The sequence below is a fragment of the Myotis davidii genome, unplaced genomic scaffold (genome assembly GCF_000327345.1).
Source record: "Myotis davidii unplaced genomic scaffold, ASM32734v1 scaffold200, whole genome shotgun sequence".
NCBI lineage: Eukaryota > Metazoa > Chordata > Mammalia > Chiroptera > Vespertilionidae > Myotis > Myotis davidii.
In genome coordinates this window covers 3,449,950-3,474,957 of record NW_006293700.1, presented here as the reverse complement: position 1 = coordinate 3,474,957, position 25,008 = coordinate 3,449,950, and the positions used below count along the sequence as shown (strand labels likewise).

Here is a 25,008-nt window from a genome sequence, read left to right as displayed (position 1 = left end):
TTTTTGCGTTCATGAGAATGAGGAAACAGAAGCATCTTAAGTATTTTCTAGAACCAATTTTCAGACCCATTGTGTTGCTGGGAAGGACTTGAGAGATTCTGAATACTTAGTGGTTTTCAAAGAACCTTCTCAGACAGTCACAGACTGTTGATGGAATTGAATAATGAGAATCTTCTTACAACTCAAGGAAAAAATAGGCAATATTTTTAATAATTTTCTTAGGAATCTGCTATTAGACTACTAGCACACAGTATTTAGTAAAATGTATTAAAATCTTAACATTGTATTTCTTTATGACGGAAAATAATGCATAAATAGACTAATTAGAAAACAGAAGAATAATGAAAATATCATGTGGAATCCAATATCTTGATTGTAGGAAGAACCAATAAAATATGTAAATATGTACTCTAATCAAGGTAAATGTGATTTGAAAGCACAACTATGCAAAATATATAATCTGATAAAGGGGATGGGGGAGCTCTACATGCACAGGAAATAAAACTTCTCACAAAGGACTACTTTGTTCAACTCATGGAAAACTTTTTCAGGACTTGGATGAAATGGGTGATTTTGTAGGAAAGCATAAATGACCAGAACTGACCTCAGAAGAAGAAAAAAAGCCCTGATTGCTATAGAAAAGGATAAGTATGGGGACACAGAGCTTGCTCCCACCCCACCTCCACCCTCTATCTCCACCTCCACCCCATCCTGAAGGAAAGTCTTTGGCCTGGAGGGATTCACAGAAAAATTTTATTGAGCTTTTGAAAAACAGAAAACAAATTATTTTGGGCAATCAGTAATTTCATGTGTAGCTCAACAATGCCAGTTTATTTTTATTTTTTTAAAACAATGCCAATTTAAAAAACAAGAAAGGATAGACCTTCAGGTCAATATTATTCACAGAAGATCAAAGGAAAAATTCTAATTGAAATTCTAATTAGACTTTGGCAATACATTGAAAGATGAACCACTATAACCAAGTGGGATTTATTCCAGGAATGTAAATTTGTTTTACTATTAGAAAATATATTAATGAAACTCACTAATTAAGAGATAAAAAGTAAAAATTGTTAACTATTTGCACAGATGCTGAAAAGACATTTAAAAACCCATTTATGACTTTGAAAACAATAGATTATAAGTAATTGAATACTTCTTTAACATTGTAAACTATATACTCCATAGATGCACACACATATATTCTTTCCTCAACCCTTCCACATCCCATCCCAACCCAATCAACCCAATCCTAACCCAACTCAGCTCTACCCAAGCCAACTTAATCCAACCTAACCCAGTAGCTAGCATTGTGTTTAATAAGGATGTACTAGCTTGCCATTGAACTAAGAAACAAGGCAAAATGTCCATTCTCAACTACTACTCAGTATTCTTTTGGAGGTATGGACCAACACAATTAGTGAAAATAAAAGGATTAAAATGCGGAAAGAAGTAGAAAAATGATAATTTTTGCAAATCAAATACAATTAGGTTAGAACATTGCAGAGAATCAACTAAAAACTTATTAGAGGCAACAAGGTACAAAGTGAATATTCAGGACCCCAAAGCCTTCAGATTCACAAGCAAGGGAAGGGGAGAAGACCCCTGTAAAGAGATGCTTCCTAGTCTTCAGCATGCACCCAAATCGCCCAGTCTTCAGTATGCACCAAAATCACCCAGTCTTCAGCATGTACCAAAATCGCCCAGTCTTCAGCATGCACCAAAATCACCCAGTCTTCAGCATGCACCAAAATCGCCCAGTCTTCAGCATGTACCAAAATCGCCCAGTCTTTCAGCATGCACCCAAATCACCCAGTCTTAAGCATGCACCAAAATATTAACCAGTCTTCAGCATGCACCAAAATCGCCCAGTCTTCAGCATGCACCAAAATCGCCCAGTCTTCAGCATGCACCACGGTGTGGTAATTCTGTAGATTCCTGGACTCCACCGAACAGTCCAGGTCCACTGCCTTGAGCCTGCATTATGACAGGTGTTCCTGGGCCCCACCGAGAGGACCGTGTTGGTGCCGAGAAATGCTGCCTGCGGAACGCACCCACCTTCCCATGCCATCGCCCGGCACACTACACCAGCTTCCACGGCGCAGTCCGCAGTGCCGTGTGCCTGTCTCCGATGCCTGCCTGTGCCCAGAGGGATGCTGGCCGCGCGCTCTAGGAGGGGAGCCCTCCAGGTTGCTCTGCCAGGGACCCTGTTTTTCAGTTGCCAAGTGGAAACTGCCCCGCAGGTCAGCCACCACCCGAGGCACGCGTTGCTGCTCCTGCCATCTGCCCTCTGTCCGGGGCGGGGCAGGGCTGGGCGATGTCCTCTGGGGCCGGCGCTGCAGGAAGACATTGAGCAGAGCCTTCGGGATCCTTGCAGCCTCTCCTAACCTGCCAGGCTCCTGGGGGCTGTCCCGCTGGCGTTGATCGCTCATTTCCCACCAGCGTTCTCCTCACTTAACTCCTGTGTTTCCTAGTGTCACTCAGCCTGAATGGCCACGGGTGCTGGGCAGAACTGGAACTGGTTAGTCCAGCTCCTCCGACTCTGCACTTGCCCCCAGGAAGCTGCAGAAAAGCAGTGAAGCAGCCACTGCCCTTCAGTGGACGTGGAGCGCTGCCTGCAGTCCGCTGTGGTCTAGTCACCCAGTCTCCTGTTCCCAGAGGTGACTTGCCGTGGCCTGCCACCTGCTCTCTCCGGCCTCTGTTTTGGGCAGACAGCGGTGAGAGACCTGTATTAGTTGGACCGCGTTGCTTCCCTCCTTTAAACCCTCAGGGCTCCCACCGAATGTGGCCGTTAAGTTCTCATTTGCAGCCTGGATGCTCCTCAGACCTGTTTCCTAGCACCCCCGACTCATGGCTTCCCAGTATACGAACACTTGCTGTTTGTCCCCCAAACGCCCAATATGTTACCTGCCCAGGGCCTTTGTGCTTGCTGTCCCACTTGCTTTGAACACATTTTCCAGGTAGGAATTAGACCTTTAATAAATATTAGTTGAATTAATAATTGAATTCATATACTCCCCCAGGCAATCAGTCAAGGGCAGGAAGATCAGCTCATTAATTTTTTCAGCTCATTAATTTCTGAGAGTGATTGAGGGAGGGATGCTCTTAGTCCCTGGCCCTGCCCCCCAATTTGGGAGGCTAATTTCTGGGAGTCTGCCAAGATTGCAAATAGGGAGAATTGAGATCGCCTAGGAAGACAGTCTTGTCTTTGAGAAACAGATGATTGAACCCCAGGGAGCAGCAGCATTAAAAATTCCTTTTTTGTTGCAGTAAAATTAACATAACAAAAGTCACAATTTTAGCCATCTTAAAGTGTTCCTTACTTCATCCACAGTGATGTGCAACCATGATCAGGGTCTAATTTCAGAACATTTCATCACCTCCATCCCCGTGACTCCCCATTTCCCCTCTTCCCAGCCCCTGGCAATCGCTAATCTACTTTTTGTCTTTATGGGTTTACCTGTTCTGGACATTTCATCTACATGGAATCATTCCATATGTGGCCTTTTGTGTCTGACTTTCACTTAGCATGTTTTCAGAGTTCATCCACATTGTAGCATGTGTCAGTACAGTGGGGCCTTGACTTACGAGTGTCCCGACTAACGAGTTTTTTGAGATACCAGCTGTCTCTCGGGTGATTTTTTTGCATTAAGTTGACAGAGTAATTTGAGTTAACGAGCTCCTTAACAAGCTCAGTTTCGGAACGAATTAAACTCGTAAGTCAAGGCCCCACTGTACTTCATTTCTGGGAAAGGCTGTGTACCACTCCATTGTGTGGCTATACTACATTTTGTTATTGATTCATCAGTTGATGGACCTTTGGATTACTTGCATATTTTTTTGTGTGGCTATTATGAATAATGCTGGTATGAACATTCGTGTATACATTTCAGCACCTGTTTTAATTTCTCTTGGGTTTATATATCTGGGAGTAGAATTGCTGGGTCAAATGGTAATTCTTTATTTAACTTTGAGGAACTGCCAAAATGTTTTCCATGGTGGCTGCACCATTTTCCCGCCAGAATGAATAATCATTCTAGGTTTCCCAACATCCTTGCCAACACTTGTTTTCTGTTTTTGTTTGCCTATGGCCAGCCTAGTGGATGTGAAGTGGTATCTCACTGTAGCTTTGATTTACATTTCCCTGATGGGAACATCAACGTTTAAGCACAGGCTCCAGTTAGGAGATGAGACGGAAAGCTAGAGAATAGTAGGACTGCAGTCAAATCGGTCTCCTGGACTTCTGGACCCCTGGTATTCTCCTTGGTTACAGACATGACCACTAGCCTACAGAACTCTTCAATATCTGCCAGATCTCTTATGTCTAGTTGTGGTTTTCTTAAAAAAATATTTTTTATTGATGTCAGAGAGGAAGGGAAAGGGAGAGAGAGATAGAAACATCAGTGATGAGAAAGAATCGTTGACCTGCTGCCTCCTGCACACCCCCTGACTGGGAATCGAACCATGACCTCCTGATTCATAGGTTGACGCTGAACCACTGAGCCATGCCGGCCGGGCTCCTGTGTCTAGTTTGACTCAAATTGCCTTGGTGTTCCAAGTGTAGCATGGCTTTTCCAAAGTTACCATGGGTAGCTCTGCGTTATAAAGCGCTCACCCCGTTCATTCAGAGGCAGCAGAGTGCAGATGGTAAAAGCATGTTAACTGCCTGGGTGTAGGTGCTGACTCCAGTGGGCAGCCTAGTTAGCATCGCTGTTCCTCATATCCTCGTGCGGAAAATGACGTCGGGGCTGTCCTGGCGACTACAGGAGATCAGTGTGTAAAGTGCTTGGAATCATGCCTGGCACATAGTGAGTGCCTTGTGCGCTTGTGCTGTAATCATGGTGATGATGATGACAATTTATCTAGATATTCATTTAGGGAAGGGGCAAGAATAGGTTTATGCTTGATCCGAGTGTGGGATCGAGGGTGGTGATTGTGTGTTTGCTCAATGGGCTCTTTGATAGCATGCTCTGCTTTCCATGGTTCTGTTGTGGTGCTGGTGTCAGCAACACAGTGTAAATTATTTACTCTTGTGGCTCATAGGCTGTATTTCACAAGTCATGTCACTTAATCCAGTTTACATTTTAGACTTAGATTTACCTTTATTTGTTTGGACAGGGACTAGACTTGCTTCGATTAAACTCCCCTCCCCCCTGTTATTACTGTAGTACAATTGTATTATTTAAAAAAAAATGTGGAATTGTGAAAGAAAACATCACTTATAATTGCATCACTTCGAAACACCCTGTCCCAGCTCTAAGCGCACATCTTCCTGTATTTTCCCTGAGGCATTTCAAGCGTAATTATAATCATTCTACAAACAGAACAGAAGATCCTTACGAGTCTTTGAGAGCTTGTTTTCAGCTGCCCGGCGAATCTCTTCTAATAGGTCCTAATTTTTGAAATTCCTCGAGACTTAACATCTAGATCCCATAAAAGATATATTTTCAAAATTTATAGATGTGAATAGAGAAAGAACCCTCTCCTATCTAGACATTTTATATACATATAATCTTGAAAAGATGCCAAGGACTGTTTTATAGCTTTCTGATAAAACCTATTATTTTTCTACAGCAAGAAAAAGAATGCTTAGCAGTGCCAAAAAAGTGTACAAAGAGTCAAAATAATCAACATGTCATTCGAATTCTAAGTTTTGGCATTTAGGGTTCTTTAAACATAGATTCTGCAAATATTTTGCAGATAAGTAAACTGAGATAGAAAGACTAAGTGACATTTCTGTTTTCAGTCAACGCTGGAAATAAACACAGAAACCCAAAGCCTCTCCTTATTAGATCAGAAGATAGCATCTTCCTATATTTTTAGACATAAACCTGTGGAAGACATATGAACACGTAAGCTGTGCCGAGATGTATGAAGGGTGCTATCAAGTAAAACGAGGCAATTATTTTTCAGTTCTTAAAAGTCCTGATGTTATTTGGAATATGTCTTTCTCACCTTGTAAAAGTGATACTTGGGAAAGTGGAGATGTTGGAGAATGGGAGGGAGGATACACAGATTTTAGTTTAGAAAGATGATATAGAAGGAGTCTATGGAAAGGGCAGTGCCCGGCTTGTATGGCTCAGTGGTTGAGCGTCGTCCTATGAACCAGGAGGCCACGGTTCGATTCCCGGTCAGGGCGTATGCCTGGGTTTTTGGGCTCAATCCCTAGTAGGAGGCGTGCAGGAGGCAGCCAGTCAATGATTCTCTCTCATCATTGATGTTTTTATCTCTCCTTCTCCCTTTCTCTCTGAAATCAATAAGGAAAAAAAAAGGGCGTTAATGAGGTAACTTTAGAGAAGACGGCAGAGATGTGGTATAGAAAGTTGTTGTAACTGACAGTGAAATAAATACGAGAATAATAATACTTATAGAAGAATGTAATACCTTCCCTCTGCTCAAATAACAAAGCAAAACTGTACAAGGAATGTCAGATAGTAATTCAGAGGAACCGAGTGTTCTCCGTTTCTTTATTTTTGTGTCAACTTGTGATATCTTGAAGATAGACCAAATCTAAAGACTTTTTTGGGGATCTAAAGAAAAGAAAGCTTTTATTTTATTTGAAAAATTATTTGCGTGTTTAGGTTTTGTAAGACTTGGAACAGACGGAGGACAAAGAGGCTTGGACAAGATGGCCTGACCAGCAGCCTTGATCAAATCTGGGCGGTCAGGCCATGTGGCCCGTGGTGCCCGTTATTCTGACTCGTCACTCTTGCTGGGTCCCTCAGTTGGGCCTGTTTGAACCTGGTTGGCTTGACATCCTGTAAAAACCTGGAGTTTCACCATAGAGTTTTTGGTTTCAGCAGCTGTTCAGTCAAACCCTCCTGAATTCTGTTAGGGGACCTGAGGTGTGAAAAGCCGTAGGTGCCCTGGCCTGCCAAGGACACAGCCAACTGAAAAGACAAATCTGGACACTGATGGAGAGGGTGACAGGTCACTAGGAAACTCCTTAAGCGTTCCCTGAGCTCTGAAGTTACTCAGACTTGAGGTTGACTCCCAACAACTCTGTTACCTGTCCGGGTGACCATGGGTTCGTCTGTCTCACCAGGCTGCCGTGAGGATTAAGGAGAAAGAGATACAGGCACCTGAGCCTGGGGCTCTGAGGCAGGGCCGTGTGGCCTTTGGCCTGCACGGATTTTGCAGTCAAGTCACGGGAGCTGTGTTGCAGGACGTGGCGCGGTTATGGGGCGTCGGTTCCTTGCGTGAGGATTGTGTCTCATCCCCAGGAAGTGAGTCAACAGACCAGGGTCGGAGCGCAGGAACCTGCGTTTTAAACCAGCACTGCGGATACGGATGAAAGTGGAGTCACACTTTGCAAAATAGTATACTTTGGAGGTTGGTGGGTAGAAGCCATTTGACCCGGAAACTTTAATAGCTTGGGTGGGTGCGTTTTCCTGGCTCATCTTTTCACAGTAATCACTGTGGGGATCTAAGCATTGGCCACAACATTCTAATTAAGAAAAACCATTCAGGAATAGCAGTGTAAGCTTAGGTAAATAAAAAATGTGCAGAAAGATGTTTGTCACTTACCATACCTACTTTACCAAAAAAGTGAGCTTAATGTTTGAAATAAATAAAAATAGAAACAGGAACTCCATTAATTAGCACATCGGTTTAAAGTTAATCCACTTGGAGTGTGTCTTTACCAAAGGAAACAAATATTTAGAGACCAGGACGTAACACACACACACACACACAGCATTTCGCATTGCCCGTCCTATAGTTCAATCTGGGGGCTATTAATGAGAGTGTTCTGGTTAATCTTAATGGTCATGATGATATGAGGAGATGCGATCTCTGAGTTATTCAGACCACATGGGGTAGGTTGTTAAGAACCATTGTTAAGTCAGGGGACGGAGTGAGAAGGGAATGCAACTAGTCAGGCGTCCGGTTTCGGTATTTCCTGTTGTTAGCGCGAGAATGTTTCAGAACACAACGTACCTAATTTTCCCTCTGATACTCCTGTGGTATAATTTATATATACATATGTATCCACATGCACGCACATACTACGCACACACAGAGCCATGCTTGATGGCCAAAAGGGAAGAGGCCCCAAGGGCTCTTTAGTGTACAATTAATATTTTGGTTAGAAAATCAGCAGATTGTTTCAGTATGGTTATGTGTGATGACATCATATTCCAGTAAAGTTATAATGAACAGAAATTTTGTTTGTCTCTGTGGCAAACCGAAATGAGTTTTGTAGTTGTCAGCAGGCCAGAGTGATTACAGTGGCGCCCACTCCCTCTCCTGTAGTTAAAGGTCTGCTCGCATTCCACTCGCGGACCTCTGCTTTCAGCAGTGTGTAATTGACTGTAAACATTCACTCCACGGGGAGAGCTGGCCGTGTAAGATCTCAGGAGTCCATTTCTGATTTCAGGTTGTCTGTTTTAAAAGGCTCGGTCGGTAGTGGAACCAGTTTAAAACCTGCATCGAGCCCGGCCGGTGTGGCTCAGTGGTTGAGCGTCAAGCCATGAACCAAGAAGTCCCTGGTTTGATTCCTGGTCAGGGCACATGCCCAGGTTGCAGGCTTGATCCCCAGTTGGGAGCGTGCAGGAGGCAGCCGATCTATGCCTCTGTTTTATCGTCGATGTTTCTATCTCTCTATCCCTCTCCCTCTCTCTCTCAAATTAATAAAAACATATTTAAAAAATCTTGAAGACCCTTCAAATCTTTCTGCTCTGTCTCACCTGTTCTTAAAACTTTCTAAGTGTTAACTTAGTCAGTTCTCCCATTAGTGAAGTGCTCTTATTTAAAACAAACAAAACATGCATCGAGTTCTGTAGAGGTGGGAAAATGAATTTTGTGGGACACAGAAATCACCCGCATCCATCCTATTAGTCTGTCCAAATTTCTGCATTAAAATAATTAAAAATGAAACAGGTAACAGGAGATTGCACTTTACTACACAAGTTATTGGAATCAAAGAGAAAAAAAAGTGTGGTTTTTTAATGCTTTTGAGTCTTTGCATGTTTTAAAAAAAAGTCTGTCACGACAAGTAATTTTTTTTCTTCCTTTAACTTTTTCATCTTTGCCAATTAAAAATGAGAAGGTATGACATAATAAAACACATTTAAAAATACTTTATCTTAAAAGAAATTAATGGGAAAACTGCGGGCCAAGAAAATTGACTCGAAGAATTTAAAACAGCGATTTCTCCCTCCTTCTCAGACCCTGGCTCTCTCCACTGCTAATTGCCTCCCGGACGGGGTGTTGTTTCTTTTCTGATTGCGGCCTGCTTTCATCGCCTTCCCTGCCGTCTACTATTTCCCCTGCCTTTTGATCACCGGCATGAGTCAGAGGCCAGCCTCAGGCTCTGTTTCTCGGTTCCTTTCTGCTTTCTTTTCCCAGGTGCTCATCACTCACATGGTTTCAGTTAGTGCCAGCCTCCCACAGCTGCGGGGTCAGTGCCGCCCTCCACGCTCGCCCGGCACCTGCAGGAAACCTTCACCATGAGTCCCATCTGCCCGCAGAGCCTTCGGGATGGGCGCTGCGCAGTGGATCTCAGGTCGAATATAGCGCACCGCTCCAAGGATGTCCACTCGCCATCTGAAAGGACGAGGGCATCGATTGGACGTCTTTTTGCTGGGATACAGACATTTTTCTGCACTGGAGTGATTCTGCACTTCAGTTTTCAGCATTATTATCACACACCGTTCCATCCAAGTCAGTCCTGTGAGTTTTGCTCACTCATCTGCCTTGACCTGTGCGTAGCGTTTGACACTCAACCCCGCGCTCTTCCATGGTAGACTTTCCCAGTTGGCTTCCAGAAAGGAGGGCACCCTGCCTGCCTGGATTTCCTGTCTGGCTTTCAAGTCCTGCCTGTCTTTAACGTCCAGCGATACAGTGAAGATTCCCACATTTTATTCCCACCTTGGACCTCTTTTTCTAGAGTCCAGACTCATAAATCCAACTGTCCATTGGACATCTCCATGTGGGTGTCTAACAGGCCTAAAAACTTCACACCTTCAAACCAGAGCGGCTGACGTCTGCCCACCAGCAATCCCCTTCCTTGCCTCCGCTCTCCTATTCCGTAGCCAGTTCTTGGGCAAACCCTGTCTCTCTACTATTGAAATTCACTTGGAATCCAATGCTCTCGTCACTTCTTCTGTTGTCACGTTCATTCAGGCCTCGGTCATCTTTCCCGTGTTACTGCGCTAGTTTCCTAATAGATCTCCTGGTTTCTTCCATCCTTCCCTATAGTCTGTTCTCTACGTAGTAGTTAGATGATCCTTCAAAAATGTTAGCCACGTCATGTCACTTCTCTGGTGGTGGCCATTTCACTCCATGAGTAGAAGTCAAGTCCTTACAGTGATTTCTAAGGACGTCCCTAAGCGACCTTGGCCACCTCCTCCTCTCTCCCTCGACTCTAAGAAGAAGACCATCCTCTGAGGTACTTGAACGTGCCTCAGAGCCTTTGCACTTGATATTGTCTGCTTCCGCTGCACCGTCCCAGGGGATCTGCACGGTTTCCTCCCTCACTTATTTTAGGTCTTCACCCAGCCGTCATCTCAGTGAGGCCTTCCCTGGCCACCCCATCTAACACCACCTCCCTGACACATCTGAATCTTGGCCTCTTTTACTATTTAACAGGTTATGTTCTGCATATTTACCTTATTTCTTGTCTGCTCCACTTTAATGTGTGTCATTGTCACACTCCCTGTCAAATAATTGTTGCGTTAATGGATTTTATTGCATAGCACCTTAATTTTTTTCTTCTTCATGTCTTCTAGGTTTGTTCTTTCTTTTTGCACCCTCTTTTATCGTCTCAAGTCCACATCAGTAGCTCTTTTCTACCTCAGGCTCATTCAACACAAATCTGCCAAAATCTTTACCTTAAATACATTTTATTATTATACTTTCTACCTACAAATTGGGCTAAACTCCCTCTTCTTTTTGATGTTGAATCTGATCTTATTTCTTTGCAAAGTACTTATTATCACTTTGGAGGAGTAACTCCACCTCTCTGCCCTCCCATTTCTCATCATAACGATCTGCCAAAAGCACAAGAGTCTGCTTGTTGTCACCGGAATGGCCTTGCTCATCGCCATCCTCTGCAGTGGCTCCCCGGCCTTGACCAGACCATTGGTCCACTCCCGTCAAAATCTGTCTGAAAGCCCTGGCTGGTTTTGCTCGGTGGTGAGAGCGTCAGCCTGCGGACTGAAAGGTCCCAGATTCGATTCCAGTCAAGGGCATGTACCTTGGTTGCAGGCACATCCCCAGTAGGGGGTGTGCAGGAGGCAGCTGATCAATGTTTCTCTCTCATTGATGTTTCTAACTCTCTATCCCTCTCCTTTCCTCTCTGTAAAAAATCAATAAAATATATTTAAAAAAAAATCTGTCTGAAAGCTTGAAGTGAAAATTTGATTAGGGTTCATACGAGGGCATAGTGCATTATCTGGTTGGTATCACTTTAAACAAAACAAATCTGATTATGGAGTGATTTTATCGGACTAACATTCCTATTTTATTTTTTTTTTTAGGTATCATTGCCCAATGCCTAAGATCTTTTACGTTCAGCTGACTGTAGGAAACAATGAGTTTTTTGGGGAAGGGAAGACTCGACAAGCTGCTAGACACAACGCCGCCATGAAGGCCCTCCAGGCACTGCAGAACGAGCCCATTCCGGAGAAGTCCTCTCAGGTGTGCTGCTGCTGCAGGGCCGCTCGCTCTCTAGATCCCCGGGCGGTGACCCAAAAGACAAACGTGTGCATTTTCATAAACAGAAGAAATAATCTCCTGATAGGAAGGAAGAGGAGAGTGGCGATCTCTGTTAATTTGCTTCTCAGATGGATTACCTGTCTTCTATCCTAGACTTGTCCTTGCCAGGATGACCTTGCCTTTGAGAACTTGGGTTTACCAATGGAGTGCACTTCCCAGCCAGCTCAGGAGCTGGGAATGTGTACAAGGATGAGAAATAACATTCACTTACTTTGAGTTTATTGCTACATTTATTGAGCATGAATTGTGTTGTGTTGATTTGAAATTGAAGAATTTAAAGTGGAGGAGATCATTATGGGTATTTCCAGTCCTACCTAATTTTTACGATTGAGGATATTGAGGCTTTTGTTGGCCCCTTCTCATGGCCTCAGCTGCCTTCTCTATTGACTTCAGAAGAGTATCTCCAGCTCAGGCATTGTCTGAGTCCTCTTCTTACTGAGCTCTCCTCTTAGTTATTTCAAACCACACAGTTCCATCTCTACAGTTCCCCACGCCTCGCGGAGGCTGGTCTGGTTAATGGCAAACTTAGGTAGTTTTCTCCTGGACTCATTCATTAGGACATCTATCTGTTTTCCCACTACATCGCAAGCCTCCTGGCAAAGGATGCCCTCCCTTTATCTCTGTCACTTACACTACGTCCAGTGTATCTGGGGTCCTCCCTCCAGAAGCATGTGCTAAATAAGTGAATGGGTGCCAGGGCCAGACCCGGAACTCCAGAGTCCTGGTTTGCATCCCTTATTTCTACAGCTTAGTGTTCATAGAAGGTGCAGTATCATGTTATAACACCGGTGGAGGTACTGTGTGTACAAGAGTGTGCATGTGTGTGAGTATAGAGGTTTAAAAAATATATATATTTTTTTATTGATTTCAGAGAGGAAGGGAGAGGGAGAGAGAGATAGAAACATCAGTGATGAGAGAGAATCACTGATCAGCTGCCTCCTGCACACCCCACACGGGATTGAGCCTGCAACCCCCCGGGCGTGTGCCCTTGACCAGACCAAAGCCGGGACCCTCAGTCCGCAGGCCGGCGCTCTGTCTGCTGAGCCACGCCGCTGCACACCCCACACTGGGGATCGAGCCTGCGAACTGCGACCTCCTGGTTCATAGGTTGATACTCAACCACTGAGCCGGGCCGGTCGGGCTGGATAGAGATTTTTAGAGAACTGGATAAACTCAAATTGGTGTATGGTTGAGTAAAAGACTTCCACGCTTAGCATTTATTCTACTTGGAGGGGAAAAAGTGAAAAGTCAAACAACAAAGAGCCTCATAGCAGCTCTTGCCTGCTGTGCTTACGCAGTGGTTCTCCTGGCCCTTTAAATACAGTTCCTCATGTTGTGACCCAACCATAAAATTATTTTCGTTGCTACTGCATAACTGTAATGTTGCTACTGTTATGAATCGTAATGTAAATATCTGATGTGCAGGATGGTCTTAGGCGACCCCTGTGGAAGGGTCGTTCGACCGCCAAAGGGGTCGCGACCCACCGGTTGAGAACCACTGGCTTACAGGGACTCCACAGGATCAGTCTGGGGTTTCTGTCTCCTACTGTATTTTCTGTTAGATGGGCCTCCTGTGAAGTGTGTCCCAAAGTGAAGACTCAGTGCCATCCTGTTTTTTGTGATTTAGAATGGCGAATCCGGAAAAGAAATGGATGATGACAAAGACGCCAATAAATCCGAGATCAGCTTAGTGTTTGAAATTGCTCTGAAGCGAAATATGCCCGTCAGTTTCGAGGTATGTGCTCAGAGGAGAGCTTCCCACCCCCACGCCTGCTCCTCACTAACTCAGATAAGCAACCAGCTAAGTGAAGTGAGCGGGTATCCTCGTGTCCTGAGAGAGTGCGTGTGCTTCCTGTGCTCACACTCTGTCCGGCAATGATGTAGGCCCCGGGGAGAGAAGAACTTACGGAATGTCATGGGTTCCTGCATGTGCCTGACCAGGAATCGAACCGGCGACCTCTTGGTTCCTGGGTTGATGCTCAGCTGCTGAGCCACACTGGCCGGGCCCCTGCTCACCTTTCGCTTTTCCGTATTGAGCCATCTCCATGACCCTTTAATACAATTCCTCATGTCGTGGTGACCCCCAATTTCATTGTTACAAATTGAACATAATTAAAGCATAGTGATTAATCACAAAAACAATATGTAATTATATATGTGTTTTCTGATGGTCTTTGGCGCCCCCTGTGAAAGGATTGTTTGCCCCCCAAAGGGGTCGCGACCCACAGGTTGAGAACCGCTGCTCTAGAGGGTTCGGTGTTTTTAATAGGATCAAATTGAAAATATCCAAGTTAGTATTAAGTGACACACGCATTAATATCCAGTTTCTTCTGTACTTGCCAAAATATGTTTACATTTTACTAAGCCACTAAGTAAGCACCTGTCTACTTTGCAACTAAATAGGTGACACAAATATTTATAAAATTGTGTGACATTAAAAAAAAGGAAAAACCATTTTCAATATTATAATTCCTTCTATTGAAAATATCCAAGTTAGTATTAAGTGACACACACACGCATTGATATCCAGTTTCTTCTGTACTTGCCAAGATATGTTTACATTTTACTAAGCCACTAAGTAAGCAGCTGTCTACTTTGCAACTAAATAGGTGACAGAAATATTTATAAAATTGTGTGACATTAAAAAAAGGAAAAATCATTTTCAATATTATAATTCCTTCTTTATTAAGAGGTTTCTAATTTTGCAACTCAAATACCTAGAAAATAGGCAAAACCCAAGAAATAAGCTGACACGGTCGTGGAGTGTCCTCCTTCAAATCGGGGTGACGTTCAGCACTAGAGAGCTCCCACCCAGCAATAAAAGGTTAATAACTATTTGGTATTCTCTATTAAGTCAGTACAGCATATAGGTGTTTGTTGTTTATTTCTTTTTTACATTGTATTTTATTGTCGACAGTATTATAGTACAGTTGTCTCCCATTTTCTCCCTTTTGACCCCGCTTCGCCCACCACCGCCTTCCCCATGCAATTGTCTGTGTCCATGGGTTATGCATATATGCTCTTTGGTTAATTTCTACCTGTTCCCTTCCTCCCAACACCCCTCCCCCTTTCCCACTGGGATCTGTTATTTTGTTCCATGCATCCATACCTCTGGACCTATGTTGTGTGTTGTTTTTTTTTAATTCAGGAGGATGGCCAGCAAAGTGGTTAAAATAAACAGTTTTGGTATTTCAACTAGTAAACTTAAATTACTTGGAAAGCATGCTTATCGTAAGTTCCTTATCCCTAGCATTGTTGAATTACTGAACTATTGCTTTCTTTTCCTCATTGGCAGCCAGTATTAAAAGACAAACTTTTAATATGCTGTTAAATAAGAAACTGTTTAACTCAGTAGGGTACCTTTTATAGCTTAAAACTGTGAAGGAGATGGAAGTTTTGAGCACTCAGGTTTGGGGAGGCATCTTTCCTCGAAAGTTGTCTTACTTTAAGTGAGCACATTGGTACAGGGTTTGGGAGCATCCACAGCTGACAGATTCACAATCCATAACCCTAGGAAGCGAGGAGTTTTTATGGCATATCGACTAACCTTTTAAAGATCATGTCGGAGAGTAAACTTTCCTTTCTATAAAACAACCTTTGAAGGTTTATGTCAAAAATGGTTATTTTTGAGTGGCTTCCCCATGCATGATGCGAGATGGCTGGTAGAACTCTCTTGAGACGTGGTCCCCATCCTCCAGGAACGTACTCTTCCAGAGAAAATGTGATACCATACACCTATCATTTTCAGTGCCCTGTGCACTTAATATAATGTGATGTGTTTTACGTTCTTAATTTTCTGTTCTATAAGAAATGAATAATCATTGGAAGAAAATAGGAGATGTCTATAATACTATCAACATAAAACAAGATTTTAAAAAATACATATTTTTATTGATATGAGAAACTTCAGGAGCACCAGGCTGCTCTTTGATAGCCTGGAAAAACCATGTGGGGGACCAGAAGAGAAGGATGTAGCCTTTATTTTTTTAAAATATATTTTTATTGATATCAGAGAGGAAGGGAGGAGAGAGAGATAAAAGTGTCAATAATGAGAGACAATCATTGATCGGCTGCCTCCTGCACACCCCCTACTGGGCATCGAGCTTGCGACCCAAGCATGTGCCCTAACCCAAATTGAACCCTGACCTCCTGGTTCACAGGTCATCACTCAACCACAAGCCATCCTGGCTGGGCTAAAATTATTTTTGAAAAGAAAAGATGGTAACCATAATGAGAATTGCCTATTTTAAAATGGGTAAAAAATAATTTTGAGTGTGAATTGAATGTGTTTACATAGATTTCTGTTCGCCCAACTTCAGTCTCTTACTCATTGTAAATATTGTAACCGAATAGTTCTTATTATAATACCTTTCTAATAGGTTTATTAAAGAAACCTATAATTTTGGCATCATTCTTCATTTCTATTTTGATTACGATAGGAACATTAAGAAAGACCCATGCTATAAGGACACATTCTGAGTGTGCCTGTATATTATTTACTTTTGTATTTGTACTTTATAGGTCATTAAAGAGAGCGGACCACCACATATGAAAAGCTTTGTTACGCGGGTGTCCGTGGGCGAGTTCTCTGCAGAAGGCGAGGGAAATAGCAAAAAGCTCTCCAAGAAGCGCGCTGCGACCACCGTCTTACAGGAGCTTAAGAAACTCCCACCTCTTCCTGTGGTTGAAAAGCCAAAACTATTTTTTAAAAAACGCCCTAAAACCATAGTCAAAGTAAGTGTGTGCTTATGAACATGAGTCAGTTTTACTGTGTGAATGTTCCGGTAACTACAGGGGGAAAAGTTTCCCCACAGGGCAGGCGTCTCAACCTATGGATTATAAACAGTCCCAGAGTCAGGGTTGGGTATGTGACTCTAAATCAGTTAACAATTGTGTTTTGCTTTTCAGACACTTGCATACCTGTGTTTGTTCATCCAATAATACCTTACATACGGACAGTTTTTTATGGCTCACAAAGTACTTTCTTGTTCATGATCACCTTTAGTATAGAATACTTTAGTATAAAACACTTTGCCATCCATGACCACCTTCAGTGTAATTCTCATCAGGACTGTGTAAGGTGGAGGATGTTACCCCTAACACATCCAAAACATTTGTTCTCTTTTATTCACCTGTCGCGTGGAGTAACCGGAACTGCTCTGATCTCTATACCGCACTGCTGTACGTAGTGTCTTCTTAGGACATCTGGAATGGGTAAGGATATGGGGGGCGGTATGAATAATGCCGACCTGTGACAGGAGCAGCAGCTAGTGAATGGGAAGCACTGTGCATGTGCGGGACTTGGTATTTATTAATAATACAAATAATAAGCACCCAATAAGTATTAAATATTGTTATTTTATGTCTGATTCTGTCTGTTCACATGGTACCTTGGTTTTTAGCATTTTTGTCGCTTCCTCACATGTCTTATAGAACTAGGGTCTACATTTTTAGCATTTTTGTCGCTTCCTCACATGTCTTTTTTTTAAATATATGTTATTGATTTTTTATAGAGAGGAAGGGAAAGGGATAGAGAGTTAGAAACATCGATGAGTAAGAAACATTGATCAGCTGCCTCCTGCACACCCCCCACTGGGGATGTGCCTGCAACCAAGGTACATGCCCTTGACCGGAATCGAACCTGGGACCCTTCAGTCTGCAGGCCGACGCTCTATCCACTGAGCCAAACTGGTCAGGGCGGGTCTACACTTCTTTATACGCAATAGAAGTAGAGAAAATATCTGTGGATGAGTTGCCTTGATTTTTAAGAAAGATAATAAAACTGTCACGTTGTCTCATTGGATCCTCTCAGTCAGTCCGTGATGTAGGTGCTATCCCTGTTTCGCAGACGAGGTCCTTGGAGTTTAAGAAGCTCACCCAAGATTCAGTAGCAGAGTCAGGGGTCAGATCTAGTCATGTGACTGAAGAGCCCATTTGAAACTGGGAACTCCTTTTGAGTTACTCTGTAGAGTTAAAAACGTAAGACTCCCTGATGGTGTCTTTGGGCTTGTATCCTGTTGTAATGTTTTCTTCTTTAAGATGAGACTACAAAGAAGGCTTTCTGATAAAAGTTTGTGTCCTTACTGGCTTGTAGAGTGACACTGTAAGAGCTGATATCCAAGGAATAACCTCATCAAGGGTGCTGGTAGTTCATTTCAGTGAAGGGAAGAAACCAGTCACTCTTAGCTTTTTCAGAACGCCGTTATTATCTGAGTGCATTTGTGCCTCTGGTCCTTTGTCTTTGGAACCTGTATCAACAACAGTACCTCTGGCACAGAAGACATTCTGATGAGGCAAGGTGCCATTGCAGGACAGTCGTTCGAACATCTTCACGAACTAGGCCACCTCTTCTAACGCCAGACGTAAAGCTTCCCTTTACCTTTTCATCGGTGTTCAATCTTAGACTCGTGAATTATTGTCTGTGTTTGTCTTTTCTCATCAGTCCTTCTGATTTACTTAATCTTTATTGTTTGGTATGTAAATAAAAGGGGAAACCAGGATTTTACCAAAACTAAAAATTTCCCTTTTCTCTCTTCTCACGTTCCCCTAACCGTTGCAAGTATTGTCGCCCTCATCCTCTCTCTTACCCTTGCCCTGGGCGTCGTACTTCCTACTCCCCAGGCTTCAATTCCGTCTTTATGTGGATGATTCTCAAATGCTCTTTTGTACTCTATCCTGCTGCCCAGACATCTTCACTTAATATTTCACAGGCCCCTCAAACTCCGTGTCCAAAACTCCATGTTCCCTCCTAAATTGCTTTCCCCTCCAGCATTCCTCATCAGTGACCGGCACCACTGTACAGCTGCTGAAACAGGCCCCTGGGGTCCTTTCTTCTCCCTCACGCCTCACGTCCAGTCCGTCATGCCCTACTGGGGCCATCCCTTACATAGTTCTTAAGTTGGTCCATTTCCTTCCATCCCTCTGCTCCCCTTTGGTCTAAGTCACAGTCGACTCTCACCTGAACTAGTACAGTTGGTTTGCAATTGGGCTTCGTGCAAGTACTCTGGACATCAAATGGTCTTTTTAAAAGTGTTATCTTTTATTTATTTATTTTTTCTTTTTATTGAATTTAGGGGGGTGACCCTGGTTAACAAAATTATACAGGTTTCAGGTGTGAAATTCTACAGCACATTATCTGTACACTGTTTTATGTTCACCTACCCCAAGTCAAGTCTGTCCACCATCATTTATCCCCCGCCACCCAGGCCCTCCTCCACCCCTTCCACCTCCTTCCCCAGCAGTCACCACACTGTTGTCTGTGTTGATGGGTTTAGTAGCACATGAGCCTGTGAAGTGTTGTTCAAATCTTCTGCCCACCTAGAAAAATGTGAGTGCCCATTTAAAAAATTGATTTTTATAGACAGGAAGGGAGAGAGAGAAAGAAGGAGTGAGAGAGGGAGGGAAGGAAAAAAGGAGGAGAGAGCAAGAAACATCCATTTGTTGTTCCACTTAGGTATGCATTCATTGGTGATTCTTGTATGTGCCCTGACAGGGATCTAACCCACAACCTTGTTGCATCAGGACGATTCTCTAACCAACTGAGCACCTGGCCAGGGCCTGGTTGTCCATTTAAAATAATACATTTAATAGTGAACTTTGAGAAGTCTTTATGTATTCTGGATACAAGTTCTTTATCAAATATACAGTTTGCAAATATTTTCTCCAAGCCTGTGATTGGCATTTTTTAAAGAACAGAAGTTAATATTTTCAAAGAAGCCCAATTTATTGTCATTGTTATTATTTTTATGGAATGTGATTTTTGGTGTTGTATCTAAGAAATTGTCATGCAACCCAAGTCACAAAAATTCCCCTTGTATGTTCTTCTGGAAGTTTTAGTTTTAGATATTACATTTAAGTCTATGAGCCATTTTAAGTTAATTTTTGAAAACCCGACCAGTGTGGCTCAGTTGGTTGGGCATCGTCTTGTGCACTTGAGGGGTTGCTGGTTCAATTCCCAGTCGGGGTACATTCCTTGGGTTGTGAGCTTGATCCCTGGTCTGGCGGGGAGGGAATTGGGAGTGGTGGGAGGCAGCCGATCAATAGTTTTCTTTCACATTGATGTTTTTCTCCCTCTTTCTTCCTCTCTCTCTAAAAATCAATTTAAAAGTTAAAAAAAGGTATAAAGTACAGGTTGAAAAAAAATTTTTTTTGCATATGAATTTCCACTTGTTCTAAATCCATTGGTTGAAAAGACTATCCTTTATCCACTGAATCGCTTTTGCACTTTTCTGAAAAACCAGATGACTGCATGTGTGTGGATCTGTTTCTATACACTCTTCTGTTTCATTGGTCTGTCTTTATGCTGATTATATACATACTATCTTTGTTGCCATAGCTTTGTAGTGAATTTGAAATCAGAGAGTTTGAGTCCTCCAACTTTGTTCTTTTTTCAGAGTTGTTTTGGTTATTTGTCTTGTCCATTGCCATATGAACTTTAGCATTGGCTTATTAATTGTTACCAAAAAAAGCCAGCTGGGATTTTGATTGGGAATGCAATGACTTGAGAGATCAGTTTGAGGAAAATTAACATTTTTAACAATATTGAGTCTTGTGACCTGTGAGCATGTCTGTCCATTTATTAAAATCTTACTTAATCTCAACAGTGTTTTGTAGTTTTAGTGGGTTTTACATAAATTACATCATACTATATGTATTCTGTGTTTGCTTTTCTCCCTCAACATCCATCTTTTTTCTCCTGAAATTCATTTATCTTGATGCATGTAGCAATACTTAGTTCATTGTCCCTGCCCTACGTCAAACCATTGTATGAACATACCATTGCATGGACATGCTATAATTTACATAGTTCTTTTGATGAATGTCTAGGTTGTTTTCAGGTTTTTGTTTGTTTTGTTTTGCTATTTCAAATAATGCAGCCATGGCTATTCCTGAACATTGGAGCTAGCACATATGGGCAGCTGTTTTCTAGGGTACATAGTATGTGGTGATGAAGATGCTACTAGGGGCCGTCTTTGGCTTTACTACACATTGCCCAGTTGTTTTCCATTTGATATTACCGTTATCATGGTACAAGCTTCTGTTACTCCCCATCCTCACCATTTGGGCTGTCAGGCTTCTGAATTTTTTCTAAATTAATGGGTGTGAAATAGCATCTCACTGTGATTTTAATATACATTTTCGAGTCCTTATGAGATTGATTATATTTTTATAAGTATTCCATCTGTTAAATATCTTTTCATGTCTTTTGCCCATTTTTCTTTTAGATTGTATTTTTCTTAATACTTTTTCTGAGCTTTAAAAATATTTTGGCTACCGGATATATCTTTTTTAGTTACAGGTATTGCAAATATCTCTTCCCAGTTCATGTCTTGTGATCTATTCTTTTGGTCTTTCTTGATGAACAGAAGTGTGAAGAAGCTGTACTGAAGAATTTAAAAGCAGAATAGTTGACCCAATTTATTAGTAATACCCCTGAGCCCTAAATCCCATCCACGCCTTAGTCTCAGATCCGTTTTATGCTTTCCTTCATAAATCTTCATAAATGACTCTCATTTATCTTCTCCAGTCACGGTTTTGGGGTGTAGGGGAGGAGAGGAGAACCACTTTAAGGATCCAATAACAGGTTTTACAAGCATGTTTTGACATTTTTCTTACATTGTGTTTTAGGCTGGACCAGAATATGGTCAAGGAATGAACCCCATTAGCCGCCTGGCTCAAATTCAACAGGCCAAGAAGGAAAAGGAGCCAGACTATGTTTTGCTTTCAGAGAGAGGAATACCGCGACGTCGGGAGTTTGTGATGCAGGTATTTCTAACTTTTATACGAGAAGAGTTTTTTTTAACTATTGAAAAAAGTCTAGAAACCCTCAGGTCGGAGTAGAGATACAGGGTGAAGGCCAGCTAGGGATTCATAGCGCTATTAATTAATGGCACTGTTTGCCCTCCCAGCATCCATTCCCTCAGCTTGGTTGACACATTCAAGCGTCAAGGACATGTTAGAACAGACAGAAGAGTTTTGAAGGGACTGAGTTCACGCAGGTTGTTTGGCCCAGAGAGTATCAAACAGAAGGCTCGTCTCTGCCTTACTGTGGTACAGTGCGCAGCCCGAGCCTGTTAACTGCTGGGACGAGGAGACAGATGGAATTAGAAACAAAATTGAGAAGGATGCATGGAGATGGAGCAGGGCCAAGAGCGTGAACTTTGGGTTTGCAGGAAAATTAGGAAGAGAGAGCTGGCTGTCTCCCTAATCACGGCGAGGACGGAGGGACCCAGAATTGCTGAGAGGCTGAACTGCGGTGTTGTGCAGCCCGGGAAACTGGAGTGGGGTTGCTCGTGGATGACAGATGGGCGGGGACTAGCAAAATGCCCTCCTCCTTTCAGATCTCATCTGCGCCTCTTCACTTGTCCACTCAAGCCCCAGTGTTGAAGAAACGTTTAATGTTTTATTGGGAAAGTTTCAAACCTACCCGAGGGTGGGTATATTCAATAGTGCACCGTGAAGAGCAGTGTGCTGCCTGCTGGGGAATCTGCCCATCATGCAGACATGGCTGTTCAGATTCTTACCACACTTGCTTCATCTGTTCATTTTCCTTTCCTTCCTCCCGCCCTTCTTTCGTTTCCTGAAGAATTTCAAAGCTAATTTCTAACCGTATGTCCTTTCAGCCCACATATTTATTTTTTCCGATGTATTTTTATTGATTTCAAAGAGGAGGGGAGAAGGGGAGAGAGAAACATCAATGATGAGAGAGAATCATTGATCGGCTGCCTCCCACATGCCCCACACTAGCAATTGAGCCCACAACTCAGGCATGTGCCCTGTCCGGGAATCGAACTGTGACCACCTGGTTCCTAGGTTGACTCCAACCACTGAAGCACACCAGCCAGGAAGCCTACATATTTAGTATGTATCTCTAAAAAAAAAAAAACGTTTTCTTTCATTAGGCCTGATTCATAAGAATCTTCTAATGACCAGTCTATATTTAAATTATCCTTATTGTCCCCAAACTGTTTTTGTTGTAGTTGGCTTGTCAGAGAAACTTTTTTTCCAATCAAACCCATGGACCTCACCTTCAATATAATCCTGTTAAAATGAACAGATATTTATGCAGTGATGACCATATAGGAAAAATTTTGATACTCAAGCAGAGTCTGTCATGTTGATGCACTTTTCATGCATATCTACATTTTACCTTCCTTCCTAATTTGTAGTCTTTATCTCACAGTATTCAATGCAGTGGTCTGTACACAGTAGGACCTTCATAAACCTTTGATGCATACTTGCTGCCTGCCTGTGTGAGAGCTAGTGTATTTGGCTGTTGCTGGAGATGTAAACTTGTGATGTGGTCACAGACAAACCACTGTGGGAACGCAGACAACCACGGAGGGGAATTCGTCTCTGGTTAGTAAGCTAAGCCATTGTGGTCAAGCGTCCTTAGGACCCAGAACAGTGCTGTTCTAGCATCCTCTTCTTAAAATACATGCACCGGTTTTTTTCTTTTTACATTCTTAGCTCTGAAGAATTCTAGAAAGTATTCTTTGAACTGCAAAACTTGAAGGGAAAAAAAAGTCACCTAAATTTTAGACCTGTATTAGGAATAAAAACTGGCTTCGGCTCTATTACACAATTCCTTTCCTATGGAGTATATGGAGTACCCTTTTGAAAGAGGAATTTACGCCAGCTTCCTTTTTATGGGTCTTCATAAACATTCTAGTCAAGTGGGAGCATTTCGCTGTGCTTTTACGTGTTTTCACACTGAATTCATATTGCTTTTCCCCTCGGGAAGCCCCAGTGGATTCATTATCTATTGCAGCAACTTTATCAAAGTAAATATTTTTGTATAAACGACTTAAGTGATGTTATCATTTGTTAAAATTGAACGTGGAAGTAAAATATCTAGAGATAATATGCTAATATTTATTTATCACCACGAAAAGTAAATTTGTGTGTTGTGAAATGTGTGTGGTGACTTTATTGATTGCTAGACAAAAGAAAATCTCTGACGACATTATTTGGGTGTTAGTTCCTGAGCGCATTTCTTTAAGCTTTTTTTAAAAAAAATATATTTTATTGATTTTTTACAGAGAGGAAGAGAGAGGGATAGAGAGTTAGAAACATCGATGAGAGAGAAACATCGATCAGCTGCCTCTTGCACATCTCCTACTGGGGATGTGCCCACAACCAAGGTACATGCCCTTGGCCGGAATCGAATCTGGGACCTTTCAGTCCACAGGCTGATGCTCTATCCACTGAGCCAAACCGGTTAGGGCTCTTAAAGCTTTTTATTTTTTTGTACAGAGATACTTTAATTTTTCAAAGAGAAAAATAATGATAACTAAAAACTAATTTGCTTATCAGCACATGGTATTTTGATATATCACATAATGTTAATTTTTCTATTTGTGATTACAATCTCTAGGTTTTTAAAAATATATAAAGCAGGTATCATCAATTTTATTTGTGACTCAGTGAGAGAAAATGAGTTAAGTTTTGGGTAAATGCCACTTTAGGACTTTTAAAAATATATGTTTTTATTGATTTCAGAGAAGAAGGGAGAGGGAGGGAAGGGGGAGGGAAAGAAGGAGGGAAGGAGACAGAGAGATAGAAACATCAATGATGAGAGAGAATCATTGATTGGCTGCCTCCTGCATGCCCCCTACTGGGATTCAGCTGCAACCTGAGCATGTGCCCTTGACCAGAATCGAACCTGGGACCCTTCAGTCCAAAGGCCTATCCACTGAGTCAAACCAGCTAGGGCCTACTATAGAACTTTTTTGTTAGGTTTTTGAGGATTTGATTTATTTAAATTATTTTTTAAAACAGTCTGCAGTCTTAATTTTATTGCAGAGCAAAATTGAACTTCTTTGCAGGAAAAGTAACATTTTAATATAAAAACCTTATAAGAGTTACAAAAATTTGTTAGCTTTCTAGGAAGATGACTTACAAAGTTTATTATATATTTGCTTGACTTTTATATAGAAGTGATTTTTTTAAGTGACTGTCGTTAGCAGGGAATTAAAGTCCTTCAGCACAGCTTTGTGGTGTTAAGTCGAGCCTTTTTTACTTTTATCCTTTTATTAAGTTAATTTTTTACAGCAGTCTTATTTAATACTAACACATAACTTAGGGTAGCTGCTCACAAACGATTGAACCCCGTTGCTTGTGTGAGACCAGGGGTGGGTGAATGGGTAAAATGACTCTGGCAGCATCTGTTCTAGAAGGAAGTCTTGAAGGCATCAGAGTAGGTCAGAAGCAAAGCTGACAGACAGAGACCCAAGGTGAGTGCCAGGGAGGGAGCAGCATGTCCCTGAGCAGGGCCTGGAGTCAGGGGGC

General features: G+C 42.4%; 1 protein-coding gene across 9 annotated transcripts in view; it reads left to right on the top strand.

Annotated features, from left to right (window-relative positions):
• STAU2 (staufen double-stranded RNA binding protein 2) overlaps window positions 1–25,008 on the top strand; it is a 216,273-nt gene that overhangs the window by 51,994 nt on the left and 139,271 nt on the right. For all 9 annotated transcript variants that reach the window (XM_006767327.2, XM_015566264.1, XM_015566263.1 and 6 more), the window contains 4 exons: window positions 11,481–11,640; window positions 13,346–13,453; window positions 16,240–16,452; window positions 21,346–21,483. In XM_006767327.2, the coding sequence (XP_006767390.1) occupies window positions 11,481–11,640; window positions 13,346–13,453; window positions 16,240–16,452; window positions 21,346–21,483 (619 nt within the window). The remainder of the gene's footprint in view (window positions 1–11,480; window positions 11,641–13,345; window positions 13,454–16,239; window positions 16,453–21,345; window positions 21,484–25,008) is intronic.